This window comes from Elgaria multicarinata, chromosome 3 (genome assembly GCF_023053635.1).
Source record: "Elgaria multicarinata webbii isolate HBS135686 ecotype San Diego chromosome 3, rElgMul1.1.pri, whole genome shotgun sequence".
NCBI lineage: Eukaryota > Metazoa > Chordata > Lepidosauria > Squamata > Anguidae > Elgaria > Elgaria multicarinata.
The window spans coordinates 83,943,898-83,971,571 of NC_086173.1; the positions used below are offsets into that span (position 1 = coordinate 83,943,898).

At 42.2% G+C, this 27,674-nt stretch overlaps 1 protein-coding gene across 2 annotated transcripts in view; it reads right to left on the reverse strand.

Moving 5' to 3' along the window:
• LOC134394916 (core histone macro-H2A.1) overlaps window positions 1–25,708 on the reverse strand; it is a 74,744-nt gene extending 49,036 nt beyond the window's left edge. Inside the window, exons 1-2 of one of the 2 annotated variants that reach the window (XM_063120760.1) lie at window positions 25,640–25,708; window positions 10,957–11,157 (exon numbers count right to left, since the gene is read on the reverse strand). In XM_063120760.1, coding sequence (XP_062976830.1) covers window positions 10,957–11,128 — 172 coding nt within the window. In that variant the 5' untranslated portion in view covers window positions 11,129–11,157; window positions 25,640–25,708. The remainder of the gene's footprint in view (window positions 1–10,956; window positions 11,158–25,639) is intronic. The other variant, XM_063120761.1, reaches the window with a different exon arrangement.
• Between the last annotated feature and the right edge of the window lie 1,966 nt (window positions 25,709–27,674).

Genomic DNA, 27,674 nt, shown 5'->3' on the forward strand with positions numbered 1-27,674 from the left:
GGAGGAAGGCAAAAGAGAGCGAACGCCTCTGTTTGCAGCCGGCGCGGCGGGGCACACCAAGTAGGATATGTCTCTTTATTCGCATTTTGGTGCTTTTGAAACATTTCAATTAACCGTTAAAAGGCTTCTTTTTAAACGGTATTAATACATGTGTGGATTGAGGAGGATCTTGTTGGCAGCATGGCTCCAGACAACTCGGGCTGATGGAGCACCTCTCCCGGCATGACCCTACCCAAATATACTACACTCATCATCTAAGGCCCTGTGATATCTAATATTCTTGCTAAATGACTATCACACTTTGAAAAGATGATATCACTGGATCAAGTTCATCAATTATGTTTAATTGAATAAACTAAAACAAAAAAATGTAATTGGAGTTTGAATAAATATTCAATTAATTGTTACTGTTTTGAATTGTATTGTTATTTTCTTCCTTATTGGGTCATTGAAAACCGCTATTCTGAATAATGTTTTTTATAGTGTAGGGTAGGGGGCACTGGGCATGAGTTTGTGGAACCAAGGGGGCAGTTACCTGAAAAAGTTTGGGAACCACTGATCTAGCCCTTCTAATTGCCACAATATATCTGAAAACAAGTTGGTAACAAATGGGTGCCCAAAACAAAGAGACAAGTCCAAAATCATTCTTTCTTAAATTCTCATGAAGAAAGTAGTACCTATCTATTTGTACTGAAACTGGTTTATAGAAAAAGTGCAATAAGCTTTTCAGTATGTTTTCATGATAATGGTATTCGAAGTAAGTTATCACATAGAAATAAATATTTTATTTATTTATTATATTTCCATACTGCCCCATAGCCGAAGCTGTCTTGGCGGTTCATGAAAATTAAAACCACAAATACGGCATAAAGCAATATAAAAGCTTAAAACTATAATATAAAAGTACAACTAGAAAAACACCTAGCAACAATGCAGAGATTTAAAATACAGATTTAAAACAGCTGAGCTAAAAGACTAGAAGACTAAAGTGCCAGAGAAAATAAGAAGGTCTTCACCTGGTGCCGAAAATAATACAGCATAGGCACCAGGTGAACCTCTCTAGGGAGCTCATTCCACAACTGAGGTGCCACAGCAGAAAAGGCCCTCTTCCTGGTTGCCACCCACTTCCGTCACAGAGGACCCCTGAAAATGATTTTTGGGAAGAGACAATCCTTCAGATAACCTTCAGCCATGTTCCACAGGGACATTTCTCAGTTTACGTTTTCTACTCGGATGCAGATACCTTAGCCACAAAACTGCATGCAACTCTCATCAAATCTAAGACACAAAACCCATCAAATCTATAATTCAGCATGGGTTTAAAGTACCGTATTTTCTGGCGTATAAGATGGCTGGGCGTATAAGACGACCCCCAACTTTTGAGAAGATCTTCCTGGGTTAAAAAGTCATCTTATACTGGGCGTATAAGACGACCCCCAACTTTTGAGAAGATTTTCCTGGGTTAAAAAGTAGTCTTATACGCCAGAAAATACAGTACTTGGAAGTGGATACCAATTTTTTCTTCAAAATATTAAAGTGAGACACACAGTCATGTACCCTTCAGACTTGAGAAGAAGTATTTAGTATCCATATTAGAGTACAGTGAGAGTCAGTAAAGCATTTCATATAATTCCCATAATGTCCTCAACGGTGGTCATGTTGGCCAAGAGTTCTGCGTTATTTTAAATATGAAACACTGATATATTTTATATATATAGACATATAATTTTCTGTTGATTGTAATGAATGAAGCAGGCTGGCATAATCACAGTCTATGGCATGTTCAGTCTGGAGAAAAGAAGGCTGAGAGAAGACATATTAGTAGTATTCAGGTACATAAAAGGGTGCCATAGGGAAGATGATCAAGAGCTATTTTCCATGGCCACAAAAATTAGGACCTGAAATAATGGGTATAAATTACAGTTACCTAGATTTCGATTAAATATAAAGAAAAACTTCCTGACAGTATGATCTGTACAACAGTGGAACAGTCTACTTACAGATGTTGTGGGTTCTCCATCTCTGGGGATTTTTAAGAAGAGTCTGGGCAGCCACATCTCACAGATGGTTTAACTGATTTTCCTGCACATTGCAGAGGGTTGGACTAGATGTTCCTTGCGGTCCATTCCAGTTCCACAATTCTATGTTTCTACCAGCTACTTATGGATGGTCAATAAACCCCCTGCTTTTGCTACCTGTGCAAGACTGGGGTGGGTGGGAAACCTGGGCAGGGCATGAGGAATTGTCACACATCAGGCAGGCCCCAGTTGGGCCTGCATTCAATGTGCTATGTAACAAATTGTGCAGGCCTCGAAGAAAGAAATAACTATATTGTATATCAGATGGGAAAGAAGCACAAATTGATTTACTGTGAGCTTGTTTATTATATTTTTGAAAATATGCCCAGGGTTGGGCCCAAATTTTAAGCCTTTCCCCCTCCCACAAATCTGTTTGTCCCCTGCCATAGGTTTACCAGGCAGTGGCAGGAAGAGATCCATCATTCTTTTCTTGAAAACCATTTTACTAGTGTAGCAAGTACACTGCAAAGTGAAGCACTAGCTGAGGCCCCAGAGCCAAGAGGAATTATGAATAAAAGATAAAGGAGGACAACTGCAGCTTGGCCAGCACTTTGCTTTGCAGCATGCCCACTGTACTAATAAATGCAAACAGCCTCAAATTACAGGAAAAGGAGAAAACAGTGTGCTAAACCTAAAAATCTGTAAGATAAAGCCAAGCAGCAGAGCATAGAAGAAATTAACCTAGCAGGCCCAAAGCCTGCTGGAACAGGAAGGTCCTTGCCATTTGAGAAGGCCAATAAAGGGAGAGATAGATGGGCTTCCCAGTTCCAGAGCCTGGGTGGGCCCCTGAGAAGGCCCTCACCCATGTTCCCACTAACTGAATGTCAGATTTTAGTGAGACGTGAAGGAGAGTCTTTTCTGCAGATCATAATATATGGGCAGGTTAGAGAGGTTACCATAGTACCATAATACTATAATACCACTCACATGGGCTAACATGGTTAGCTGTATATTTGGCTTGATAGGTCACAACTTGCTTAAGCCTGGTTTAAATAGTACTTATCTCCCAGCCTCACCCTATCTCCATACTTGAGCTTCTTAGGAATTTTATTAGCTATCTTCAATATTAAGCATTGACTCTAAATGCAAGAAAATAATGTTATTGAATGGTGATTTGCTCAGGCTAAAGGAATGGACAAGAAAATAATTCTATGAAAAGAAATAAAGAGATAACTTCTGAACAGTACTGGGGACAAATTGGTGAATGTCCGACAGCATACAACTGCACAAGGCCAACCTAAGAAATCTTTACTCTTCCTCTGGTCAGAAGCTGGTAAGACAAAACGCTGCATATTATTTAGTTCAACTCCCCCCTCCCCAATGCAGCTGCATGTCAAGAACTTCTGCTGAGGGTCTGCAGTGTGTCTTTTCCCTTGTTAGCAAAGTGATGTTATAAAGTCCAGAGATAGCATATATGGCTGAGAAGCCAGACAGTGAAATATGTCTTGTGAGGAATGGAATGGAAATTTTGCTAGGATGAAAGGTCAATCAATCCTTCTGTGTCACTTTCACAACAATAATGACATTTGACTTTGATGGCTCTTTTGTGGCTTTTTTCATGAAACAGATTTATATAGTAACTGTTCTGGAAGCTGGCACTTGTTTCAGGTAAATATGAAAAATAGGTAAACAGTACAAGCAATTTCTAAAGTAATCTATATTGCAATCTCAGACTCAGGACAAAGTCAATAGTGCCGTTTTCTTTATAACCTATGGCTGTGCCCTGCCAGGTAAAGAAAGCAAAGAACAGTTTAGGGAAGTCTCTAGGTATGCTGTGTTCATAGGGAGGTTCTTGAGTTTTAATAAAGCCTATGCTTCCCTCCTATTTTCAATTGACAGCACAATTCATAACACACAGTAGAATCTAGGCTGATAGACTCCACAGAAGGAATGAATTGTAACAACCACAAAGTCAAGACCCAACATGGCATGTGATGGGAATGGAAGCTCTTAGACGGAGGAGTCTGATCAAAGAACTGAAGGACTGAAGACATGAATCCTCACAGTCATTTTCATGAAGCTGGAACTGGCATAGCCTTTTAAATAAAGCACCAACAGCCACAACAGCACATTTGTATTTGGAATAAATGCATTAAGTTTTGCATATGATGCATTTTGAATGTACATAGACATCAGGGCAATCAGCCAACTACAAATGTCCTTTTCTGAGCTCTGTTTTTTTTTAAAGTAAGTTAGACAGAAAAACATAAATAGAAGTGTTTTAAAAAACACAACAAAAACCTCATCGCAATAATCTCAGTTCCTCAGAATGGAACTAATTAAGGCAGAGAATCCTTGTTTGTCAGCTCTCTTTATAATATCTTCCTTGGGGATAATTTACTTGGGATTGCAAGCCATCTTTACAAATTCTCATGGTTTTTTTTTCTTTTCAAAAGAAGGTCATGCTTCATTTTATTCTTTCCTTGCTCAAGATACTTCAGCTCACAGAAGTGAGCAAATCACTTATTTAATTGGTAACATGTGTTGCTCATTAACATTACTTGTAACACATCTCAGTTGCTAGTTGTTTTAAAAGAACATTTAGTGCAGGCTATTTTATAAACTGTATGTGCAGTTTAGAATTTAAAGAGATAGATAGATAACATCAAAGTTTTACAATGACATAAGGACTTCTTTTTCTCAAGAGGAAACTCAAAATGCATAAAAGCACATACTCAGTCTCAGGCAGCTCAAGAAAAGTGAAGAAAAAATTAGAGATGTTCATTTTAATCACGGGGCATCTGCATCAAATAGCTCCCTTTAAGTCCATGCACCTAGACATTGATTCTGTTTAGAAGCAGGGTTTTAGGGCCACACATAAACATAACCCAGCAATCCTGATACAGATAGATCTTTCCTCACTGCTTGCAGCAGAAAGGAAAGAGTTATCTGTATAAGGATATCAGGGAATACAGGGTTCATCTTGGAGATGAACTGTTCAGAGATCTCTGCAGGCACCTCTAGAAATACTGACCCCTAAGGTTTATATATATTACTAGCTGATATGCCCAGCCTTACTCGGGTCCGTGAATAGTGTTTATAACATAAAGCAATTTTCAATATCTCCTGCTGAAGATATTTTATTTATGGAAAGTCCTGAAGGAATAATAGCAATTTGTACTGGTCATGACCATGAGTCATAGTTTGGTGGCAAGCGAAGACTCATGGGAGTTCCACCCAAGGCATGCTGGGAGTTGTAGCCATAAGCCTCAGATTTTTTTATTAAATTCTTTAAAAAATACTTTAAATCCAAAATTTAAAGTTTTTAGATTTTTCTTGTAGATTGTACAGCCAGACCTATCGGCGTGCCAAATTTCAAGTTTCTACTTGGGCCCCCTAAGCTATATGTAGGGTGACCATATGGAAAGGAGGTCAGGGCTCCTGCATCTTTAACAGTTGTATAGAAAAGAGAATTTCAGCAGGTGTCCTTTGTATGCATGCAGCACCTAGTGAAATTCCCTCTTCATCACAAAAGTTAAAGCTGCAGGAGCCCTGCCCTCTTTTATATCTGGTCACATGGGCAGGGCTCTTGCAGCTTTAACTGTTGTGATGAAGAGGAAATGCATACGAATGACACCTGCTTTTCTATACAACTGTTAAAGATGCAAGAGCCCTGTCCTCCTTTCCATATGGTCACCTTAGCTATATGTCTGCGAGGTAATCATCTTAAAGTAGCGGGCCTGGCAGTGCTAGGCCTGTGAGTTAACCTTTAAACAAATTAAATTGATTTCTTTTTTTCCTCTCACCCTTATGACAACCTTGCAAGGTGAACATGCGCAGAATGCTCCCCTTTCCTCCTAGGCCTGTGAGGTAACTTTAAAACAAATTAAATTAGTTTCTTCCCCCACCCCCCTCTCTCTCTCTGAGGAAACTGGCTGATTGACTCACAAGTAGCTTGGTCATTGCAGTTGGTAATGGGCCCAGAGCTGCAACCTCCTTCCCTGCTGCTCCAGCCACCCCCAGGCGTTCTCCCTTTAGGCCCAGGATGGCAAGCTACTTCCAGATGATGGCCGCCAAAGCCTGATAAGTCTTCCCTCCTTCCCATGGCATGCTGGGAGTTGTAGGCACAGGACTGGCTCCCTGAATAACATGTTAATCTTTGAACACATCCGAGGTGTGGTGGGAAAGCGGGCCTTCTTAGTTGTAGCACCCTGCTTACGGATTCTTTTTTTTCCAGGCATGTTTGCCTAGCAACTGCATTAATGGCTTTTAAATGCCAAGTGAATTAAAATAAATAAATAAATTCCAAAGCCTTTTAATTTGATAACATTTTTATGCTGCATTTCCCCGGTTATAACTAAACCACAACATTCCAAGACAGATGCTAGAATCACTGAATAAAGTTTATGATTTTTATGTAAAAGCCTGACTTTACTATTGAAACAGAAGAGTGAATGAAAGAATGACTGATAGCTGAGGCTAGAATGGAATGGTGGGCGGAGTGAGTGGCAGTTGGGGAAAGTCAGTTAGAAGGAGAACAAAGACAGGGAGAGGTCAGGAAAGCGGAGGCTGAGTTAGGACTGAGAGATAGTGACATGCCAGTACTACACCTCCCAGCATGCCTTTGGCAGCCCTCAGGTGCCCATGTCCTCAGCTCTTATTGGATGCCCTCAACTCTGGCCAAGTCTTGCTGGGACTGCCGCAATCCACACTTCTCACTCATGAAGTGCTCCATCAGGAGCCTGTACTGAAGGGCTGGGCCTGGGCGGGGCACTTGTCCCCTTTGTCAAGTTTGTTTCTGGGCATGCACAGAGTGCTTCCCATTCCTCCCTCTTAAGGGTGAAGACTGTGTGTGTGCTTCCCTCAGTTTCTGAGAAAACAGTGGGGTGCCTTTGAGCATGTCCAGAGTTCAGCCTCTCAAAGACACACTGTTGTATCTTTGATTTTATGTTTATGATAATATGTTATGATTTTAAAACCACACATGGCAGGTGGGAGGAGGCATCGCAAATGGATGCAGCCCATTTATGTGGGTTGTTTCCTTTTATGTGGAATTGGGTTCACTGACTTTAGGAATCACAACGGCCGCCAAAGAACAGTAAATCTGGACTCCCACCCAAGGCATGCTGGGAGTTGTAGGTGTAAACCTAAGTTTTTATTAAATTCTTTTAAAATACTTAAAACCCCAAAATTCATGTTTTTAGATTTTTTCTGATCCACGTACACAAAGACCTGGGTGAACAGCATTAAGGCAGTACCATATGTGGAAGTGGGTAAACATTTTGGGACATACGTGGCACACACATACTTTCTGCTTTATAGGTAGAGGTTCAGGGCTGAAACATGTAGGGCTTCTTCTTAGATAAATCTACATTTTTCCCACATCCTGAGACTCTTTATTCCATTGGGCATTTACTTCACCAGGTTCAGGGCTGATGTAATTTGGGGACATGTCAGAAGAATGAGGACGATTTAGGATTCTGCAAATCCTTCGCCACCCCAATTTGTTCCACTTTTGGTCCCACAATCTGCCATTACTTTCATGGAAAGATCTCCCTATCCACTGACAGAGAGGAAAGTCCTTGACATCTTATGGTCCCTGGGGTCTCCTGCTGAGGACCATAGGATTGTTGTTGTTGTTTATTCGTTCATTCGCTTCCGACTCTTCATGACTTCATGGACCAGCCCACGCCAGAGCTTTCTGTCGGCCATAGGATTACACACTCATTATTATGTATGCGCTTGAACTACCATTTCTTCGATTCTAAGACGCCATCGATTCTAAGACGCACCCCATTTTTAGAGATGTTTATTTGAAAAAAAAGGGCATCTTAGAATCAAAGAAATACTTCCCTCACCGCCCAGCCAACCTCACCCCCCCTCCGCGCTTTCTTCTAATGGTTGTGTCCTTTTCTTTTTCCCCTCTGTGAGAGAAGAAACTGCCGTTTGCGCGGGAAGAAGGAGGGGCGTTGAAACAAAGAGTAAACTTAACTCTCCAGTCCCGCTCTTTACTTGTCTGTGCACCAGGGGACGACGACACGCGAGTAAGTCCCATGGAAATCGATGGGACTTACAAATAAATTTGCCTAACAAAAAACCAGGCGCTTACCCAACCAGCTCTTCGCTCGCATGGCTCGAGGCTGCTGCAGGAGCTTCCTCTTTTCCTCTTACCATATTGCTTCGATTCTAAGACGCCATCGATTCTAAGACGCAGTCCATTTTTAGAGCTCTTTATTTAGGGAAAAAAGTGCGTCTTAGAATCGAAGAAATACGGTAAGAACATGAACAGTCCTCTTACAACCCAATGAACAATCTACCCTCCTCCAAAGAAGTAATATATACTGTATGTTGAAGAAAACAACTTTTTTGAAAAGAAATTCCCACTGATAATTTATATTTTTGCTTCACTAACACTGATTTCCCAAGCTTTAGCTTTAAATACATTTTTCAATAATCACTGAAAGTTCCACAGTCCTACTAAAGCAGAAGGGCTTTCTATGTAGCTATGTTAATACTAACTGCCCTACGCCACCTTGAGTGTACATTTATATAGAAAGGCGGGATATAAATTCTGAACATGAAGGAATAATATCTTTAACGCATGCATGTATGAAAACAAATAGCTGAACAGCTACCATATGGAGGACATCAAGCGTGAATTCATGTATGAGAAATGACATATGGGATTAGGCTCTGTTTTGATACTTCCAACAGAATTTCTAGAGTGTGAACCTGTTGTGCATGTGTGACTTGCCACACCTGCTGCAAGTGTTGTGCTAAGCTGGGCCTTGGTTGAAACAGCTGCGCTGTCACGGCTAACCACAAAATGAATGCATAATGTCGCTGCACATGTAAAGTCTACATTCATTCAGTCAGCTCATTTGGTGCTCATTTCGCTCTCATGTGTTAAAGTTGTATTGTTTAGGCTCTCCTTAAATTATCCAGAAATTCAATCTCTTAAATAAGCTACAAAGACAAAGGATCATCACTTTTTATTTTTTATTGAATCCCTTTTCTTCCAGAAGGCTTAGGCCTAATATTTCATGTCTGGATGATACTTTTAACTTGCACTTTGGTGGAATCATTTCAATATCTTTGGCTAGTTTTTTATCGTTACTTTGCACGCTGGTATGGTTGCTTGAACTTAATGCGAAGAACTTAATGCTGCTTGCTTTTCCTTATTGAGAGTATGTTTGAGGGCTAATTTTAACATTACGTCTGCGTGTAGGCACTTCACATAGTGGGCCCACCATTAGAAAACTCCTTAGCAATATGAGCTCTATTATGTGTAGCATGTCTGGATATGTAAAATTTCCGGAAATGTTGAAGCCATGGAAAAAAAACACGTTTTTTTTCTCCAAATTTTTCTGGTTTTGTTTCAGGCCTTCACATCTCTAAGCATGTCATACTAACATCAAACACCTACTTTAAAACAAAACAAAAAACAAAAAAACAGCCTACACATGGTGGCCGTAATGTTTAAATAGGCTCTTAGACCTCACTTGGTTAAATGCGGCATATTTCTTTTCTTTTACCAAAACATGCAGTTGAATAGAATGAGCGAAATACACAAAATAAAACTAAATCTCACAGTTTCCTGTATTGTACTAATGTACTTTTAAAATAGATAGTAAAAATACAAGGGGTTGTACCCGTGGGAACAACTCCGCTCATGGTACTCTCCCACTGTTGGCAGTGGGGAAGGAGAATCGATCAATCCTCCCTTCCTCTACAGTCCCCTGTGTGCTCTCAAAGCTGCTCCAGAGGGTTGAGAAAACTTCTGGAACAGTGTAAGAGGTGGAGTTGGTCTGCAGGAGAAGGAAGAATTGGCAAAAATCACTTCTCTCCTTCCTCTAGAGGGAGCTGTTCTGGATCTCCATCCTTTCCATGAAGGGGAGGAATCCTTCTGTTCACTCAAGGACAAGTCTTGATCTGAATTTCACATATGTTTTCAAATTTTGGAAAGCTGCTCCTGCAGTGGTTTGAACTGTCTGCTTGATGATCCAGTCCCCACCCAGCTAAGCAATAATAGATAGATTCAAACTAATTTTAGTCCCACTGAAACCAAGGCCATTTCTACACCTGCCTTTCCCCCCGGGATCATCCCAGGATCATCCCTGTGCATCCAAATGACACACAGGGGTTCCTGGGAGCAGGCAGGGACAATCCCTCCATTTTCCTGGGATAATCCTTAGGTGTAGAAAGGGCCCAAGACAGCTTCATTACAGATACAGGTAATCATTTATATTGTAGTATTAATGCCAAAGTGCATTTCAGATATTATTTTGGTTGCCCCAATTTAAAGAAAAAGAATTGAATTAATTTGTTGTTGTTGTTGTTGTTGTTGTTATTATTATTATTGTTCTGTAAAACCAAATTATCAGAACAGATATAACACATGCATTAATGTTAGGCCTGACAGTGATTTCTTATACCTATACACTGTATACATAGATGCAATCAAGCATCACTAAAAGCTCAATGAACGATTTTATTTATTTATTTTATTCCTTAGGATGCAATACTATGCATATTTAAACAGAAAACACTCCTACAGCTTTCAACCTTCCCTAGCCAGCCATGCTGGTTGGGGAATGCTGGAAGTAGTAGGACTTTTTTGTGTCTTAACCTGGATAGGATTGAGCCTTTAGTCTACTCGTTTTAGTGGGGAAAGCCTATTAGTGAAATCCATTAGAAATGCAACTTAAAGAAGAGGGTTTACAACATAAATACTTACAAGATACAGAAATCTGAACTGAGATGTAAATCTCATGGTTTGGATTAACACATATTATGAGGTTAATGCAACTTAGATCAAACTTTTTTGCCTATTATGAAAGCATCCTTTCCTTTCCTTTCTTTGACTATTCTGCAAATGTCCTTTTGCGTTTGTTTTTCTTTTTGTTAAGCTCTTTTAGCCCCATTCAGGTAAACTTACCAGTCAAGTATTCAAGAACAGCAGCCATATACACTGGAGCACCGACCCCAATTCTGTACTTCGGGTGACCTTTCTTTATATAGCGTAACATTCGTCCGACAGGGAATATGACACCAGCCTTTGCTGAGCGAGAGGTCTTTGTCGACTTTTTCTTCCCACCCCTGCTGGACATTTTCTCTGAAGTGGATCCGGGTCAACACCCTAGAAACAAATTAAATGGGTAAGATAACAAATAAGATCTCTTAACAGCTACTATTAGTAAATGAAACTTTCAGACTTTTAAAGCATCACTCATAAAAACAGGCCTAGGGATTTATGAATACACTGCAATTCCAATTGCCAGACATGTGACATGGAAGGCTGCAGTGTTATGCCCCAAAGTAAGAACTGTGCTGGTGGCAGTGACCTATAAAATATTGAGTGGTGTCAACGGGCATGGTTGACAACACTGCAAACACGAACATACTGAGTATCCCACCAGTCTTTTTTTTTTAAAATAGCAAGTTTCTTATGGCTAAGAAAATGGATTTGAATGTATGTAGGCAAGGACTAGATGAAATCTCTGAAGCCAATTGGACAAGATTACTGGGGTGAGGTGAGGATTCACTGCTGGGCACAGTCTGCCTCCAATTTACAGAAGCAGATGGCTATATCTAACCTTGACTGTCCACTGGAGAAATGGAAACCACTGGTGGAACAGTTTCCCATTCCCCACTGCAGCCACCTCCCCCCCTTAAAAAAAATCTGCTCTGGAGGGCTGGGAGACCTTCAACAGCAGATTTGGAAGGTGCATGGGGGTGGGGAGGAGAAGCAGGGAAAGTTCCAACAGAAGTCCATTGTGCAGCGTTGGATTTAATCTAGAACATAACGATATAATTCTGGTTAATTTCATACAGAAGTTAACAGTGAGTCTGTATTTACTCCAGTTTTATGCTGAATTTCCTCCAAGCAACTATGCACATGGTCATCTCCCATTTTATCCTCACAAAAAAACTGTGAGATAGGTTAGGCGTCTTGCCCAACCTAGTGCTCTCCAGAAGGTTTGGATTACAACTTCCAACAACCCCAGCCAGCATAGCCAATGGTAAACAATAATAGAAGTTGTAGTCCAAGACATTTGGAGAGCACCAAGTTGCAGAAGTCCAGGGTAAGAGACATCAACTGGGCCAAGGTCGTTCAGTGACCTTCTTGGCTGAATAAGGATTTGAACCTGCATTTCCCTGGTCTTAGTCCGATGCTCTAACAGCTACACCCTACTGGCTTTCTTATGGCTCTCTCTAATGGATACGTATTTGTCACTCCTCTCGTGCAAGCACTGAGTCATTACTGACTCTTGGAGGGACGCCAGCTTTCGCTGACGTTTTCTTGGCAGGCCTTATAGCGGGGTGGTTTGCCATTGCCTTCCCCGGCCATTATTACCTTTCCCCCAGCTAACTGGGTACTCATTTTACCGACTTCGGGAGGATGGAAGGCTGAGTCGACCCGAGCAAAGAACATATTTGCTTGACAAACCCCTGCAAATTATTATGCTGCAATCACCCCCACAAAAATTATATAGCTAGAACTAGAGGGCTGTAACTAGACTCTTAGAGACAGAAAGTATCAAAAGGCTATCTAGTCTAGCTCTCCCCTCCATTCGAAAAACAGATCTGTCAAATACGATCCTACATAATCGAGAGCACAATATGCCATCAGCAGAAGGCTGTTAGCTCCAGATAACTCAGACACTGATGACAAATGTCTCCATGCAAGCCAAAAATAACAAACTCAAGGTCACTAATCAATTTGATTTTGGGGAAAAAATCCATTCCCATCCCAGATACATTGTTGTGTGTAGTTCACATAATTCTAACATCATTGGCATTAAGACAGTAAGGCCGTAGCTAGACCTAAGGTTTATCCCAGGATCATCCCAGGTTCGTCCCTGCCTGAGTGCTGGATGCCCTGTGTGGCTCTTAGATGAACAGCTTTGACCCCAGGACAATCCTGTGATAAATCTTAGGTCTAGCTATGGCCTGAGTGTCTACAGTTCTTGTGTACATGCGAGAACAAACAGAAAGACTAAGAAATTTGGCTTTCTAATAACAGCACAATTCTATGCATGTTCATTAGAAATATGTTTCACTGTTTGCAATGGAGCTTAACTCCTAGGAAAGCATGCACAGTAGTGTAGCCTAAATATATACATATTCAGAGTTTCCTTATTTAAAAAGCAAACTAATAAACAAACAAACAATATAATTAATACAAGGTTATTAAAAAAAACCTTTCTGAGGCATTACTATTCATGGCTAGGGATATATAGATTTTGTTAAATCCATTCCGTCTTTCATAGATTGTCCGCTGTTTTTAGTCCTGTTGTCCGCTCATTGATGGAATCGGAGTATTTTAGAGATGTGTGAGAATTTTCTTGCATGTGCACAAATGCACATGAGTGCTAATGTGAATTTGCGCATATTCCTCCAAAAGGTTAAAAAGATGGTACACAAGTCCACAGAATTTGCATGACTCGGGGGGAAAACAGTCCATTATAGAATCCCCAGATCAGATTCATAGAAATCCAAACTCATTTGAATCCTCTGTGGATTTCTCCAACATGTCTATTTATGGTTATTCAAGTCTACCTGTACTGTCATAAAAGTTAGCTTCTTTTTTAAATGGAGATTGGGAGAATGGACAGTCACAATTCCATCTTGTCCTATTTCATCTCTTCCTTACACCTGACAAATAGAGCTTCCTTTCTGTAAATGAAAAAGAAAACTTGTGCTTAACCGAAAACTTTAAATTGTTCAAATTGATAAACTATTAATTTTCTTTCTAACAGATAATTCCACAGTACCAGATGTGCCTGGGATCTGACACTGTGCCAACACCAATCCCAATTATGTTCCAGGGTAGCCTGTTTGTACAAGAATTGTTCCCAGACTTGTCCTTTCTGCTAATGGGTGGATTATCTTGCTTATAGAAGGGGTTCTTCTCCGTGAGCCCCTGCCAAAGGAAGTGAGGCAGGTGGCTACTAGGAGGAGGGCTTTCTCCACTGTGGCACTCCGGTTGTGGAATGAGCTCCCCAGAGAGGTCCGCCTGGCACCTACACTGTACTCTTTTCGTCGCCAGCTGAAGACCATTTTATTCTCCCAGTATTTTAACTCTTAATTTTAACTTAAATTTAAATTTTACTGTTTTAGCTCTGTATTTTAATCTTATATCAATTTTGCTGCGTGGTTTTATCCTGGTTGTGCTTTTTATACTGTATTTTGTATTTGTGCTTTTAACCTGTTGGTTGTTTTATTATTGTTTTAATTTTTGTGAACCGCCCAGACAGCTTTATAGTAGTGACAAGTATGTCCAAACTGAGCATTTTGAGAAAACGGACAGTAACCATCCTGTTAAAGTCATTTTCTGTTGCAACTAGTCCTAGATATGTAGGGCTCTTTGCACATGGCCAAAGGTACTCTAGTCTTCATCATGACTTCACATGTTTTAAGGCTAAGCCTTGAAAGTAGATTCCAAGGCTAAAACCTGTAGAGCCCCACTTCAAGCTAAGCCCTGTAAAGAATACTTGCATATGAAAGTAATGTTATGTTCATTTATCTCTTTGGAAAGGATGAAGGGCTGCAATTAACCTCCGGGAATTAGAAATTGTGGAATTCATCTCCCCACCAATCATGCTATTTTGTTCTACTTCCCTGCAGGAATTTCATAAACTTCAATCTGGCAACTTACTTCCACAAACATAATTGGACTTGACACCCATGAATGATGGCCAACAACTGCATGTTAATTTACTGCCACACACAAATGTACTGCTGATAGTTCTGCCGAGTGTCTGTCATTTTTAACTTGTGTTTTTGTAAGAGTATAGGCATTAAATTAAAAATGTTAAAAAGCTCCGCGGAGAGGGGTGGTTTACAGGCTCAGAAACTGTTGCTCTTCTGGGAACTGGTGGTTTAGAAAACTAGTCCAAATTCCTAAACTTTTGATTTCCTGTAAGACAAGCCTGTTGTGGCTTTTTCCTTCACCCCTACAGAGATAGACAGTTTTATAAACAATGTTTTATAAGCCGAAGGAAAACCCAATGGCATATATTAGCCATAGGAAAACCTCCTCCTGACCCAAAGCTGTCCTGACACAAAGGGGTGCCTTTTCCCAGTGATTTTTCCCCTCCCCTCTCAAAACATTTTCCCCCTCCTTGCTGTTATTAAATCATCATGTCTAGGTTTTGATTTCCTTTTGCTTGTTCTCTCCATTAGCTGTTTGTCCCCACCTTATTGCATTTCTCTTGCTTCTGCACTCTCTCCCTTGAAAACACAAACCTATCAATATATGCGCCAAGCACCTCACAAGGACTGACTTCCAAACGAAGTACAGCAAGTTCATCCAGCTCTTCTCTGTCATTTTGCAACTTCTGCTATTATGATCTGTGCTGACATGTCACACAGGTTATTGAGCTGCGATCCTTTGTGCATTTAGACTGAAAAATGTCCTACAACTCCAATGCTGTCTGGGGAATGCTGGGAGTTGTAGAACTTTTTTCTGTCTAAACATGGATATGTTTAGCTATTGTGAAGGGTGTCTATATTTCAGATCGGGAGTCTGTTTTTGATTGCAACTATAATTTCACTACTTAACTGAATCCGTCCTTTCCTCCAATGATCTTGTTAACTTTTGATTCATTACCTTCCTAAAAGGGCAAGACAAAACCGAGGGAATCTTATATCTTATAAAAGGTTAATGAAACAAAATGTTAGTTCTGATGCACCACATTGGTCCAAAGAAACCAACACTACCTGAGGGAGAAAAGGTCATATAACATAATATTTGAGAAGAAAAAATATCAAACGTTTTTTTCGGCTTCTTCATACATTATATTTCTAGGTGTATATATTTACAAACAGGGACACTTATAAGGAGCCAAGTTTGCCTTTGTGTAATGTTTGGAAAGGCCATCAGTCTGTCATACCTGCAATTCCTAGGTTTACTCATCTTGCAACACAATACAATGCACATCTACTTTTGCTTTGTAAACTGCCCAAAGAATATTTGGTGATCTGTTACATATAGGTAAGTAGGGCCCATTAAATCGAAAAGGTTTTCTCCCAGGCAAGTGTGTATAAGGCTGCGGCATATTGCCACACCAGTTTTACTGTTTTTCAGCAGCCTTTGTGGAAAATATTGTAAAGTAAAGCAAAGTCAAGAATTAGAAGCTTTCCCCCTCCTAGTCTCTCCATGCTGTAATCTGAAAAAACAACCTGGCAAAGCACAATTTTCCCCATATGGATCTGTGAAGGGATATAACTTGCAAGTCTCTATTAACCATCTAGCTAATTATGGCTTCTAAGTTGGCCCTTAAAAAAAAGTAAAGGCCACAGAAACCCTGGAGAATAGAGCATTCTAAAAAACTTCATGTCCAGTTAATGTAACACAAACAGCCAATTAGCTAATAATATTTTACATTGGAATTTCAATCCAGAGTTTTGGATATACTTTTTTAAACCATGCTCTTTTAGAAATGAATGAAGAAAAGGCCAAACATCTGCCATCACGCAGAACAAACTGATTTATTTGTAATGGTTGCAAATTGATATGCTGCGTGACTAAAATGTCACGTTTTTCAAATTAACTTCCTAATGAACATTTAACAATGAAGTGTGGCTATAACTTTAAATGCTGCAAAACTAGTAAGAGTTGGGTTTTGCAATGTTTTCAATGTTTTCGTATGGAAAAGCATTCAAAAGCTGAGAAATCTACTATAGTACCACAGAAACAGAACTGGCATCCAACTGATCCTAGAATGCACTAGATTCAAAATGGAGATTGAAACATTTGCTCCAAATGCAGAATAAAGATGGAATCAATCATATTAATTGGTATCCATTTCAGTAACCTGAAGGTCAATATTTTTGTGGTAAGGAAAGCAACAGAATTACCAACTTTGTACAAAATTCTTGGGAAATGACAACCTCTGGGCCTTTCTTGTCACACCCACTAGGAAGCCAAAATGGCAGGTGCCTTGGGCTTGTTCACTTCCTTCATCTTGTTTCACAGTAGCAATGTGCCAATTTTTTCAGTCCAGATATTTTTTGCCATTTGTTGGTTGGGAGGGGCGAAAGGAAACTTCACCTAAAAATTGTGGGAAGAGGACAGAATTTTGGCAAAATGTTGCATGGTGCAGTAAAGTGCTTACTTTACTGTAACTAGGTCCAAATGTTGGTGGGGGGGAAACTTTGCACACCCAATCTAGTTGGTATTCATTAATAGTAGGAAGTTTAGTGTGAGTTTACAAATCAAATGGTATAACGAAGGGAAACCTGGAGGAAAAAGGCCCTCATATGTAAGATATGGTGCAGCTTTGCTGATGTTGCTACAGACAACATTTGTGTTTACTCATACCCAGCAGCTTAAACAATACAAGTGCTTATGCTGACTAGAAGGGCAATGATCATGAACACGTCACAGAAATGTATCCCCAATTAAGACATAACACTGCTGACTGCCTGAAAGCTGAGCAAGGAGTTGTTCTTCTTCCAACATTCGAGCCAGTAAGCCTATATATACCAGTGCTGGGGAACATGGGGGTGACGGTGCTGTTGCACCCATGTCCTGTTTGTAGGTTCCTGGTTGACAGCTGGTTGGCCACTGTGTGAACAGAACGCTGGACTAGATGGATCCTTAGTCAGATCCAACATGGCTCTTCTTATGTTCTTCTGGTAGAAGGACTTTTAATAATAGCAAAGCAAAATGCAAACTCTCTCTCAGCTTTCAGGCACTGAGCAGGCAGCACCACAGGTAAGCCCCAAGAGAAGGAGTCTTGGCTAAGTCTTCTAGGGTTTTTTCAAAGAAGCTCAAGCAGCCGGAGAGACTGGAAGAACAGAATAGGGAAAATGGTACAAGAAAGAGCAACACACACACACACACACCCCTCAGCCAACTCCTTACAGAAGAGTAAGCACTAAAGCCCTGTACCCTGAGAAATGTCTCCAAAGTTCTTAACATCCCAACAAAAGAGGCAGAAGAACTACTACCTCTTTCGTGTGGCACGTAGAGGTTGCAGGTAAGGTTTTGGCACAGTACTATTTCACAGTCACAAGGAGAAGACTGGAAGCATCTGCTTCTGCTTTAAAATTACCATAGTTCCCTGTGACATCCAAATTAGGTGAACTGTAGTTTAAACTTTAAGCTATGGCTTCAGAACAAGACAGGATATGAAACCATGGTTTGATCCTGGTTTGTTCTTATTAAATATAGTTAAAAATTTCAACTTGTTTAAACTTTTAACAAACCACAGTTACCTGAGTTCAAACATAAAGGGGAACTATGGTTTTTTTAAAAAGCAGAAGGATTGCTTCCTCACAGATGCAAAAGAGGAGGAGAGGGCAAGCATGTGTGCCTAAATCTCATGTGTTCTTGTTCATGTAGCAGCAAACCAAGGTTTCCCATTACGTCTTAACAGGGGTACAGAGATTTCTCTGACCTGGGATGTTTGTGACAATTAGCCCTTCTAGTCAGCATAAGCAATTGTACTTTTTAAGCTGCTGGGTATCAGTATACACAAATCTGAGTGCCTTTTTCTCCATCCAGGTATCCATTTTCCCATTGATTATTTGTATTTGATTGTAAGGTCTCACTAGACCTCCTGCTATTAATCAATAACACTAGATTTGATGTGCAAAGTTAATTCCAATACTTCAACCCAGTCTGAAACAAATATTTATTCCAGTCTGTGTTTGATTAATGTTAATGAACAGTGTTTTTAACTGAAAACATCTGATGTTTTATTTGTTAGATCTTATTTGCTATTTGAATGATTTATTTGTTGAACATCGTTTTTAGGGTTTGATTATATATTCTGTGTTTTTAATTAAGTTGTAATCCACTTTGTGAGGGTTTTTAACCTGAGAAGTGGGCTATAAATCTGCTAAATAAATAAATAATAACAAAAGGCCTGGATATATGGATTGTAACATCTTCAAGTGAAATTAAGTTGGTCATTAACATACAACCAATCATAATAAATATCCAAAGCATCTTGTATGGCTGTGTTTCTCAATTGCTTCATCTACTTTCCATTTCATTGTGCATAGCCTCCTCTTGGAGAAGGAGTGATACTGCATACAACATATACCGTAGTTTCTGTGTGGCTTAGGAAATTTTCTGCAAATTGGAATAGCCTGTGTGGGGTGGGGGTGGTCCCCTACAGTGCTACAAATAGCTCTAATTAGTGTTCAACAGTAACAAGGCACCTATACTAAAAACAACAAAACATACTTTATGCATAGAGTGAGGTATTCAGTCAACTTCCATGTGCAAATTAATCAGCAAATGCAGGATTACTGCACATTGGAGGGATGCTAGTACATCTCTGTATTACCCTCTTTTATTCAGGGGGTTTGGATCTAGAGCACGGGCAAGAGAGCACAGCATTAAGCACAGCTGGCCCAGCTCCAGTGCAAAGGGACCCTATGCTTGCTCTGCCCTCTCTACTGGTACAGCAACAGGCATTCTGAGTAACTGGTGGTGGCATTCTAGTGCATGGGAAACTGGTATGGACTGAGTAAAGGTGCTTCCATTGATCCTCAGCAAATGATTTGAAGACTTCAGGAGCAGCCCTAGATGGGGTTGGAAAGGTAGGCAGGACTTCTCTGATTTCTTTGTTCTGTTTAGGTTTCTGCTATAGCTGCTGTAGTCAAAGATTTGCTTTACATGACAACGTTCATAATCATGAGTAGTATTAGACTGCTAAGGAATTAGGATTACAACTCCTATAGCACTCTCAGGGTGCTCACCTTCACTTCATTGATGGACCCTTCCCGTCCCAAAGGCTTCAGGTGGGTAAGAATCTGTTCATTATTTTGCCCTGATCTTCCCTTATTTCTGACCATTTAAAAAGTCACTACTTTTGCAATACCTACACACAGTGGTTGCTGTGGCTGTATCTGTGGGCATTCTGGGCCACTTATTTCACATTGGCTAACGTTTGGCAAGAGGGTCAAGCTAATGACAGTAATAAGCAATCAGATGCGGACAGTATTTCAGAGGAGCAATTAGCATTCATCCTAATGAGTATGAGACAGTGGCTTTTCTGTTCTGAGGTAAGCATACATATGGACAGTAATTGCCTTCATACGCAGATGACAGATTTTGCTAGATATATGCAACAGCATCAATGGGACATTGACATTAGATAATGATCTCCTGGGACTGGATAAATGCCAAGATGAACTAGACACGCATTTGTTAATTTTTCATCGCCTTCTCTTTATTTCCAGCAGACGACATTTAGTTTGCAACCATCAGATACCACCATTTCAGTCTTAAAAGCACATTACAGCTTATTTATTTATCCAACTCTTCCTCCAAGCAGCCAGGGTGGAGGACATGTGATTATCCCATTTTATCTTCACAACACCCATGTGAGGTTGGGTAGGGAAAGATAATGTGCCTGGTCAAAAGTCACTCGGTATGATTTCTGTCTGAGTTAGGATTTGAACACGGGTCTCCCCAGTTTAATTCCAATACTCTATCCATGACATCACACTGGTTCTCCCCATCTTCCAATTACCTGAGCTACCCTTCTATGTTCCTATTGTATAACACTCCACTACTCCCCTCTGAGCAGTTACCTATTCCCCATTGTGTTCCAGTGCCCTTTATTGTTACCAATGCAACCCCTTATTCCCTGTATGCTTCCAGAAGGCAGGAAGGGAGCTGTTATAGCATCGCTAGCACTGCATTGTATTTAGACCTGCCTTGAGAAGACCAGCCTGTGTTAGGTAGGGCTGTGTTAGGGAAACTATGCGCTCTGTCTCCTTCTCCCACACTTAGAGCTTATAGCACTGTGCTGTGTTAGGAAGACCACACAGGAAGCTGTATAGTATGGTCCAACCTTAGAGATATGGGATCTGGAAAAGAAAGTCCCATTCCAAAGTTACACATTCAGTTGTGTGTGTGTAGTTAAGGCAGAGGGATCAAAAAGCATTCTACCACTCTAAACCCAGAACATACTAAGTATTTCTAAAATCAAGACAATTTGTCCCAACTAATTCTCTTGGCACAGAGAAACTACATGATGGCCACTATAAGTTGTCCACATTTCAAAAAAAATTCAATATAAAATGCCTGAGAGATAGCAATTTAAACCTAATAAGGAAATTTATCCCAGTCGTGAAGGTTATTTGTATAATCATAACATGCCTTCCATCTTTAATTTTGCCAGTTAAAATGCCCATAAAAAAATAATGGAAACTGCAGGGATCTTGTTTGGTGAAAATACATTATGTCTTCACAAAAATATGTAGGTTTTTCATTCAAGGCCAAATCTACACCAAACAGGATATAACACTATGAAAGGGGCTTGAAAGCAGTATATGGAATGTATCATGGGCCCCATCAGCTGTCAGTGCACTTCAATACCATTATAAAGCAGTAGTGTAGATCCTGCCCAAGTCAACAATTTAAGCAAAAGCAAGTCATAAGAGCGTAAGAAGAGCCCTGCTGGATAATAGGGGTGTGCACGGATCCCGCGGGCCGATCCGAAAATTTCGGATCGGCCCGCTCCGCTCCGCCCATACTCCGCTCCTCTTTGATGCGGAGCTCCGGCTCCGAATCGGAGCTCCGCAGTGGAGGGGAGTGGCGCCAGGTAAGGGCGGGAGAGGAGGGCGGGAGGTTTACCGGGCCCTGCCGCCATCGCCGCCCATGCGGCGATGGCGGCAGAGCTCGGTAAGGGACCAAGGGGGAGGGGGGCCTTACCTGCCTCCGTCCGCGGTCCGTCGGCATCTTCAATTGAGCCCGTGGTTCAACCAGGAAGTCTGGGTAAGCGGCCCAGACTTCCTGGTTGAACCGCGGGCTCAATTGAAGACGCAGACGGACCGTGGACGGAAGCAGGTAAGGGAGAGGAGGGCGGGGGGGGGTTACCGGGCCCTGCCACTGTCACCGCATGGGCGACAGCGACAGTGGCAGGGCCTGGTAAACCCCACTTACCTTTCCGGCGGAGCTCCGGATCGAGGCGAAGGATCCGCCTTCACCTTGATCCTCTTCGCCATGCTCCGCCGGCCCCCCAATCCTCTTCGCCTCCGCTTTAAGGGCAGGCGAAGCCCCCTGCTCCGCTTCTAATTCGCCGGTCCGATTAGAAGTGGAGCACATCCCTACTGGATAAGACCAAAGGCCTAACTAGTCCATCAGTTTGTTTCCTGCAGTGCCCAACCAGATGCTTATAGGAAACCCACAAGTAGGACATGAGTGCAACAGCACCCTCTCCCTGAGTTCCCCAGCAACTGGTATACGTAGGCATACTCCCTCCAATACTAGAATTAATACATAGCCATCATGACTAGGAGCCATTGATAGCCTTATCGACCATGAATTTGTCCAACCTCCCTTTAAAGCCTTCCAAATTGGTGGCCATCACAACATCTTCAGGAAGCAAATTACATAGATTATGCATTGAGGGGAAAAGTAGCTCCTTTTGTCTATCCTGTATCTCCCAAGATGGCCACCACTAGACTGAAGTGAAGGTTTGTAGCAGCTGAAAGTGGTAGTTTAGGAAAAGAGGGGGGCAGGAAGGCCACCCACACCCCACCCTGTGTGTGTGTCCCTCCCTCCATAGGGGTATGCATGTAAAGTGCATGTGGGGGACCATGTGTGAGAGAATTGCTTGAGTGAATTCGACTTACCTACCTCTACTCTTATTATTTATTAAACTGAGCATTTTTAAAAATTCTGGAATACAGAGTGTTTAGCCCAAGCCTGCCTTCTTGAGGCTGTTTGCAAAACAAAGCACAAATGCAAGTCTAGGCATGTCCAAGAAAAATATGTAGGGCAAAGAGAGGAAACTTTGACTGCAATGCCAGCCGCCCTCTCACCCCCACTCTACACACATCCATTGAGCTTGGAAACATGTGAAGAGAACTTCTGCCACTTTCCTTTAAGGGCTGAATTCCATTCTGGAGAAGTTCTTGGGGACCACTTTCCAGTGGTGGGCCAGGTGCCAAAGACAAACGGGCCAGGTGCCAAAATACCAGCACATTTTAACCTGAAACTCTTACTGCTTTTAGGAGAGGCATTTCAACCTTTTAGAATGGGGGAGGGGGGAACTGCACAAAAGCCAGGAGACCACCAAATGATTGGTGTCAGAGGAAAGGGGCTGGAGGAAGTGGGCGTGGCCATCTGGGGAAGCCAAGAGGGCCAGATTTGGCCTCCATGCCTCAGGTTCTGCACCCCTGCTCTAGTCTTGGACAGATAATTAGAAGAAATTCTTCACATTGAAAACATCCCCCTAATTTTCCCATCTAATTTTGATTTAATAATTTTGATATTCTGCTTGTGAGTTAAAAGTTTTATTTTTATTTACTCCAGAATTCAACTTCCTCTTTATTTCTTAAATGGAGTGGCCCTTTGATTTCTAAAAAAAACCCCCTCTTTTATTCAATAGAATTTATTTTATGATACTGGAAGCATTCCCAAAGTACACACTATATTCCTATGACTCTATAAATTTTTGATATATTTTCTAATCAATAGTGCATGCATCACTTTGTGCTAAAGTTAGGAACCCCTGAGCTGTATTTTCCAGTGTCTAATGTCACTGGTTCAGATTCTTTTCCCAGTTACATAAGCATAAATCTAGAACAAAATCAGCCCACCGAATACAAACTGGCATATTCGATCTTTATAAATAATATGTTAACTACATGGAAACTGTGAGCATTATCTAACTTCCATTATTACACACACACACAGCAAGAGAGATAGAGATTATTGCAAAACAAGGAAGTGTGACGAGATAGTAGCAAAATATGTCAACAGGAATGCTTTAAAATATCCTTCAACCAAGTCCTTTGGTTGTATTACTTAATTCAACATTACTCCAAACAACAACATGCTAATTTAAAATGTCATTGTCTTGTGTTTGCTTAACTATATCTCCACATTCACACTCAGGTGTTCCTTCTCTAATTACAGACTTGCTTGCTTTTGGGTTTGTCCTGTTCAAACCCTGAGGAAAAGCAGAGAGAAGCACATGAACCATAGCAATCCCTACACACCTGTTGCTAAGTGACAGTCTCACAATTACCATAGGTGCAAGTATCAACAATTCAGTCAGATGGACAAAATCTGAAATAATAATGAACTGATATAACTTAAATAAGTGCTGAAATCTGAAAGTCTACAAATGCATAGATGGAGTTATTTCTTGGTTTAAGCAGGGTCACATCTGTAGACACAAAATGGGAGCGTACAGCCTCCAGCAGGTAAATTTTAAATATTTCACTGCAAACATTTTACGGGGGATGGGGACATGCTTACGGCAGATCCACTGAAATTAGATGTACTTAAGTTGGTCCCATTAATTTCAATGGGTCTACTCTAAACATGACTAAGTTGGGATCCAATCCCATGAGATTCACAAATCATACAGTAGCATTCATTCAATAAAAGTGATTCAGCTTGCAATCCAGCACTGTCATCCATTTTCTCAAGCGCAGTCTTCCTGTTAAAGTCAGCGGGCTACACAAGAGCAAGCAAACTATGGTCTTGGTTTGGGGTGAAGTCCCTAGGACTGGGCCAATTAAAGTGGTTTGTGTTTAGAACTTCATTTAATCTATGACTTTATTTCTAACCCACCCACCCACTTCCAAATCTTCTCGTCTTTAGAATCTGCCTGGATTCACCTGCAGTGCCCTGCAAGAAAAAAACTCCCATTCTGACATACACTTGCATGAGCAGGTCAGATCTTTTTAAGGCATTAGCATCAGAGGCTCAGGGTTGTAAAACACCCTGTATCGTTACCCACTCCTTGATCCAGTACTTCTCTCTCTCGGTTTGTTTTAAGCAGCCTTTCCCTCTTCAGTTTATAGCATACATTGATACGCCCCTTGAGGCTAAGCCCTTCCCAATGTGCAAACAAGCCACTATTGGCAATGATTGCCCTGTCATGCAAAAGTGAAATGCATGGGCCATGTCCGCGGAACGGCTTCCCAGCGATTCTGTTTGCAGTCTCTGTATATTATCTTCTCGTGTCCAATGACCCGAGGTGAGAAGGAGAGGAGAGGAAAGTAAAAGGAAGGAGGACGAGAGGGAGGAGAAAGAGTGGGTAGCGGGGTTTTGCTGCTGGTGGAGCATAAACCCAACTTTGCTTTGAACGCCACTGTGCAATGAACGTGTTCGCTTGGAACTCCAATCCTAATAGCTAGATCTCTGCGCGAGATGCGATCAAAATAAAGATCCGTGACAGATAGGAGACAGCGTGAATTTCCTGGTTCCCTTAAGGGCACAGCTCTCCATTAACCCCCTCGGCTCCGTTGCAGACATGGTTCACTGGAGATCTTTTCTCGCCTACATCCCCGCCCCCTCCCGGTAAGCCCCAGATGCCAGAGAGAAGTCGCGGTTAATGCCTTCCTGTGGTCTTTCAGGAGCTTAACTTGATTGCGACACGCACGTCAGGTGCTGCTGCTGCCTTCCAAAAAGCCACCTCTAGCTGCCCGGTGGAAAGAGACTGATAGACACACACACAGAGAGAACGAGACACACACAGAGCGAGCGAGCATATCCAGTCGTTCCCAACCCCGCCTTCCAAAAATGACAAGGGGGTAAAAACCGCATTGTAAACAAAGCATAACGGCAAGAGCCCTTGCCGATTTCGCGTAGCCCATGTTCCCTGGGAAAGAGCGTGGTGTCAATCACTTACAGTACAGCTTGCAGGAGCAGCAGCAATATGTCTCCCTATGCCTCTCACTCCCCTCTTTGCTCAGCCGCGGTGTGAACTGGAACAAGTAGACAGTCTGTGCATGGAAGCCCACAATGCACAGCGAAGCGCTCGTCACATCCCCTCCTTCTCCTCCTCAGTGCCGGGCCGGGCCTGCTTGCTTGTCACACACTCACACACGCGCACACGGTCGGGCAGGGTGTGCAGAGCGCAGCGGTGCCTTCAGGGCCGCCTTCTTCGCCCCCGCCACCCGCTCCGTTGCTGCTGCTGCTGCTGCTGGTAAAGAAACGCAAACGTCAACCCGCCCCGTGGCTCGTGCGTCCGGCACCCACCCCTCCCCACTCGCTGCTATAGGCAGAGCAGAAAGCCGGCTATTCTTTCTTCGCTGCGCGGCATCCAGGGCTGGCGGCTGGGGTGGGCAGTGCTTGACCCAAGCACCTCGAGCGGCGCAAGCGCTGGAAGTTACCCTGAGGAGGAGCAGCCGGGACTGGTAGCTGGAGCGCCCCATCGGGTACACAGACTTTTGGTCCAACTAGCCCAGAATTATCGGCATTGACAGGCTCTCCAGGGCTTCAGCCGGCACTTTCCCCTGGAGATGCTGGGGATCGAACCTGGGACCTTCTGCATGCCAAGCAAGTGCCTTCGCAGCACCACTTCCTCTGGCTCCTCCCTCTCCTGGCCAGAGGGAGGCAGCACAGGTGATACTTGCTGGCTTGCCAAAGGCGGCGGCGTGGAGGGAGGGGAGAGAAATAGCCACCTCTGCTTTCTCACTTGCCCTCTCCCCCTGGACAGCGGTGAGAAGAAGTCTCACTTCTCCGCTCCATTAGGTGCAATGACTACTGGGCTAGGCAACACTGCCCAGAGGAATGGCTGCTCCTTGGCTTTGCCACAGCTGGCTCACTCACCCACAGCAGTGAGCAGGGGCAGTGCCTTTTCTCTGTAGGCTGCTCTGGGGGTGCAAATAGTCACTGAAATGTGCTCCCACTGGACTGAATTCCACAGAACTACACATCACTGTGCTTCCCAGAGAGAGAGAGAGAGAGAGTACACTGTTCCCCTTAATTGCTCATCTTCTTTCATATCTGCCTCTGTTGAACCCCCTAAACGGTTTGGGGCCAGGTTATTTGAAGGAACGCCTCCTCCCATATGTACCTACCCGGACCTTAAGATCATCTACAGGGGCCCTTCTCCGTGAGCCCCTGCCAAAGGAAGTGAGGCAGGTGGCTACTAGGAGGAGGGCTTTCTCCGCTGTGGCACCCCGGTTGTGGAATGAGCTCCCCAGAGAGGTCCGCCTGGCGCCTACACTGTACTCCTTTCGTCGCCAGCTGAAGACCTTTTTATTCACTCAGTATTCTAACACTTAATTTTAACTTAAATTTAAATTATACTGTTTTAACTCTGTATTTTAACCTTATATCAATTTTGCTGCGTGGTTTTATCCTGGTTGTGCTTTTTATATTGTATTTTGTATTTGTATTTTTAACTTGTTGGTTGTTTTATGATGATTTTAATTTTTGTGAACCGCCCAGAGAGCTTCGGCTATTGGGCGGTATAAAAATGTAATAAATAAATAAATAAATAAATAAATAAGAGGGCAAGCCAGTGTGGTGTGGTTAGATTGTTGGGCTGGGAGTCCAGAGATCTGAGTTCTAGTCCCCACTTGGGCATGGAACCTCACTGGGAGCACATCTACACAAAGGGTTTGCTTCGGGGTTGATTCACACTAGCTTCTCACTGCGTCATCTACATGACGCAGCTGCCACTGCGAAGCCATCCAGGAGCAAACCCTGGAAACTCCGTTCCAAAAAAGTCAGACACTTACCCCAACTTTTTTGGCAGCGGAGCCCATGGTGCCCCCTGATTGGTCGCCATTGGTGGTGCCATGGTTATGACTGAGAGCTTTATCACACCAGCGTTATACTGTGCAATCACTGCTAATTGCGTGCAAAGGACTCCGAAGTTTTCCAGCTTATAATCTGCTTTTATTGTGAAGTACTCCCATGCATAGGCGTGCGCA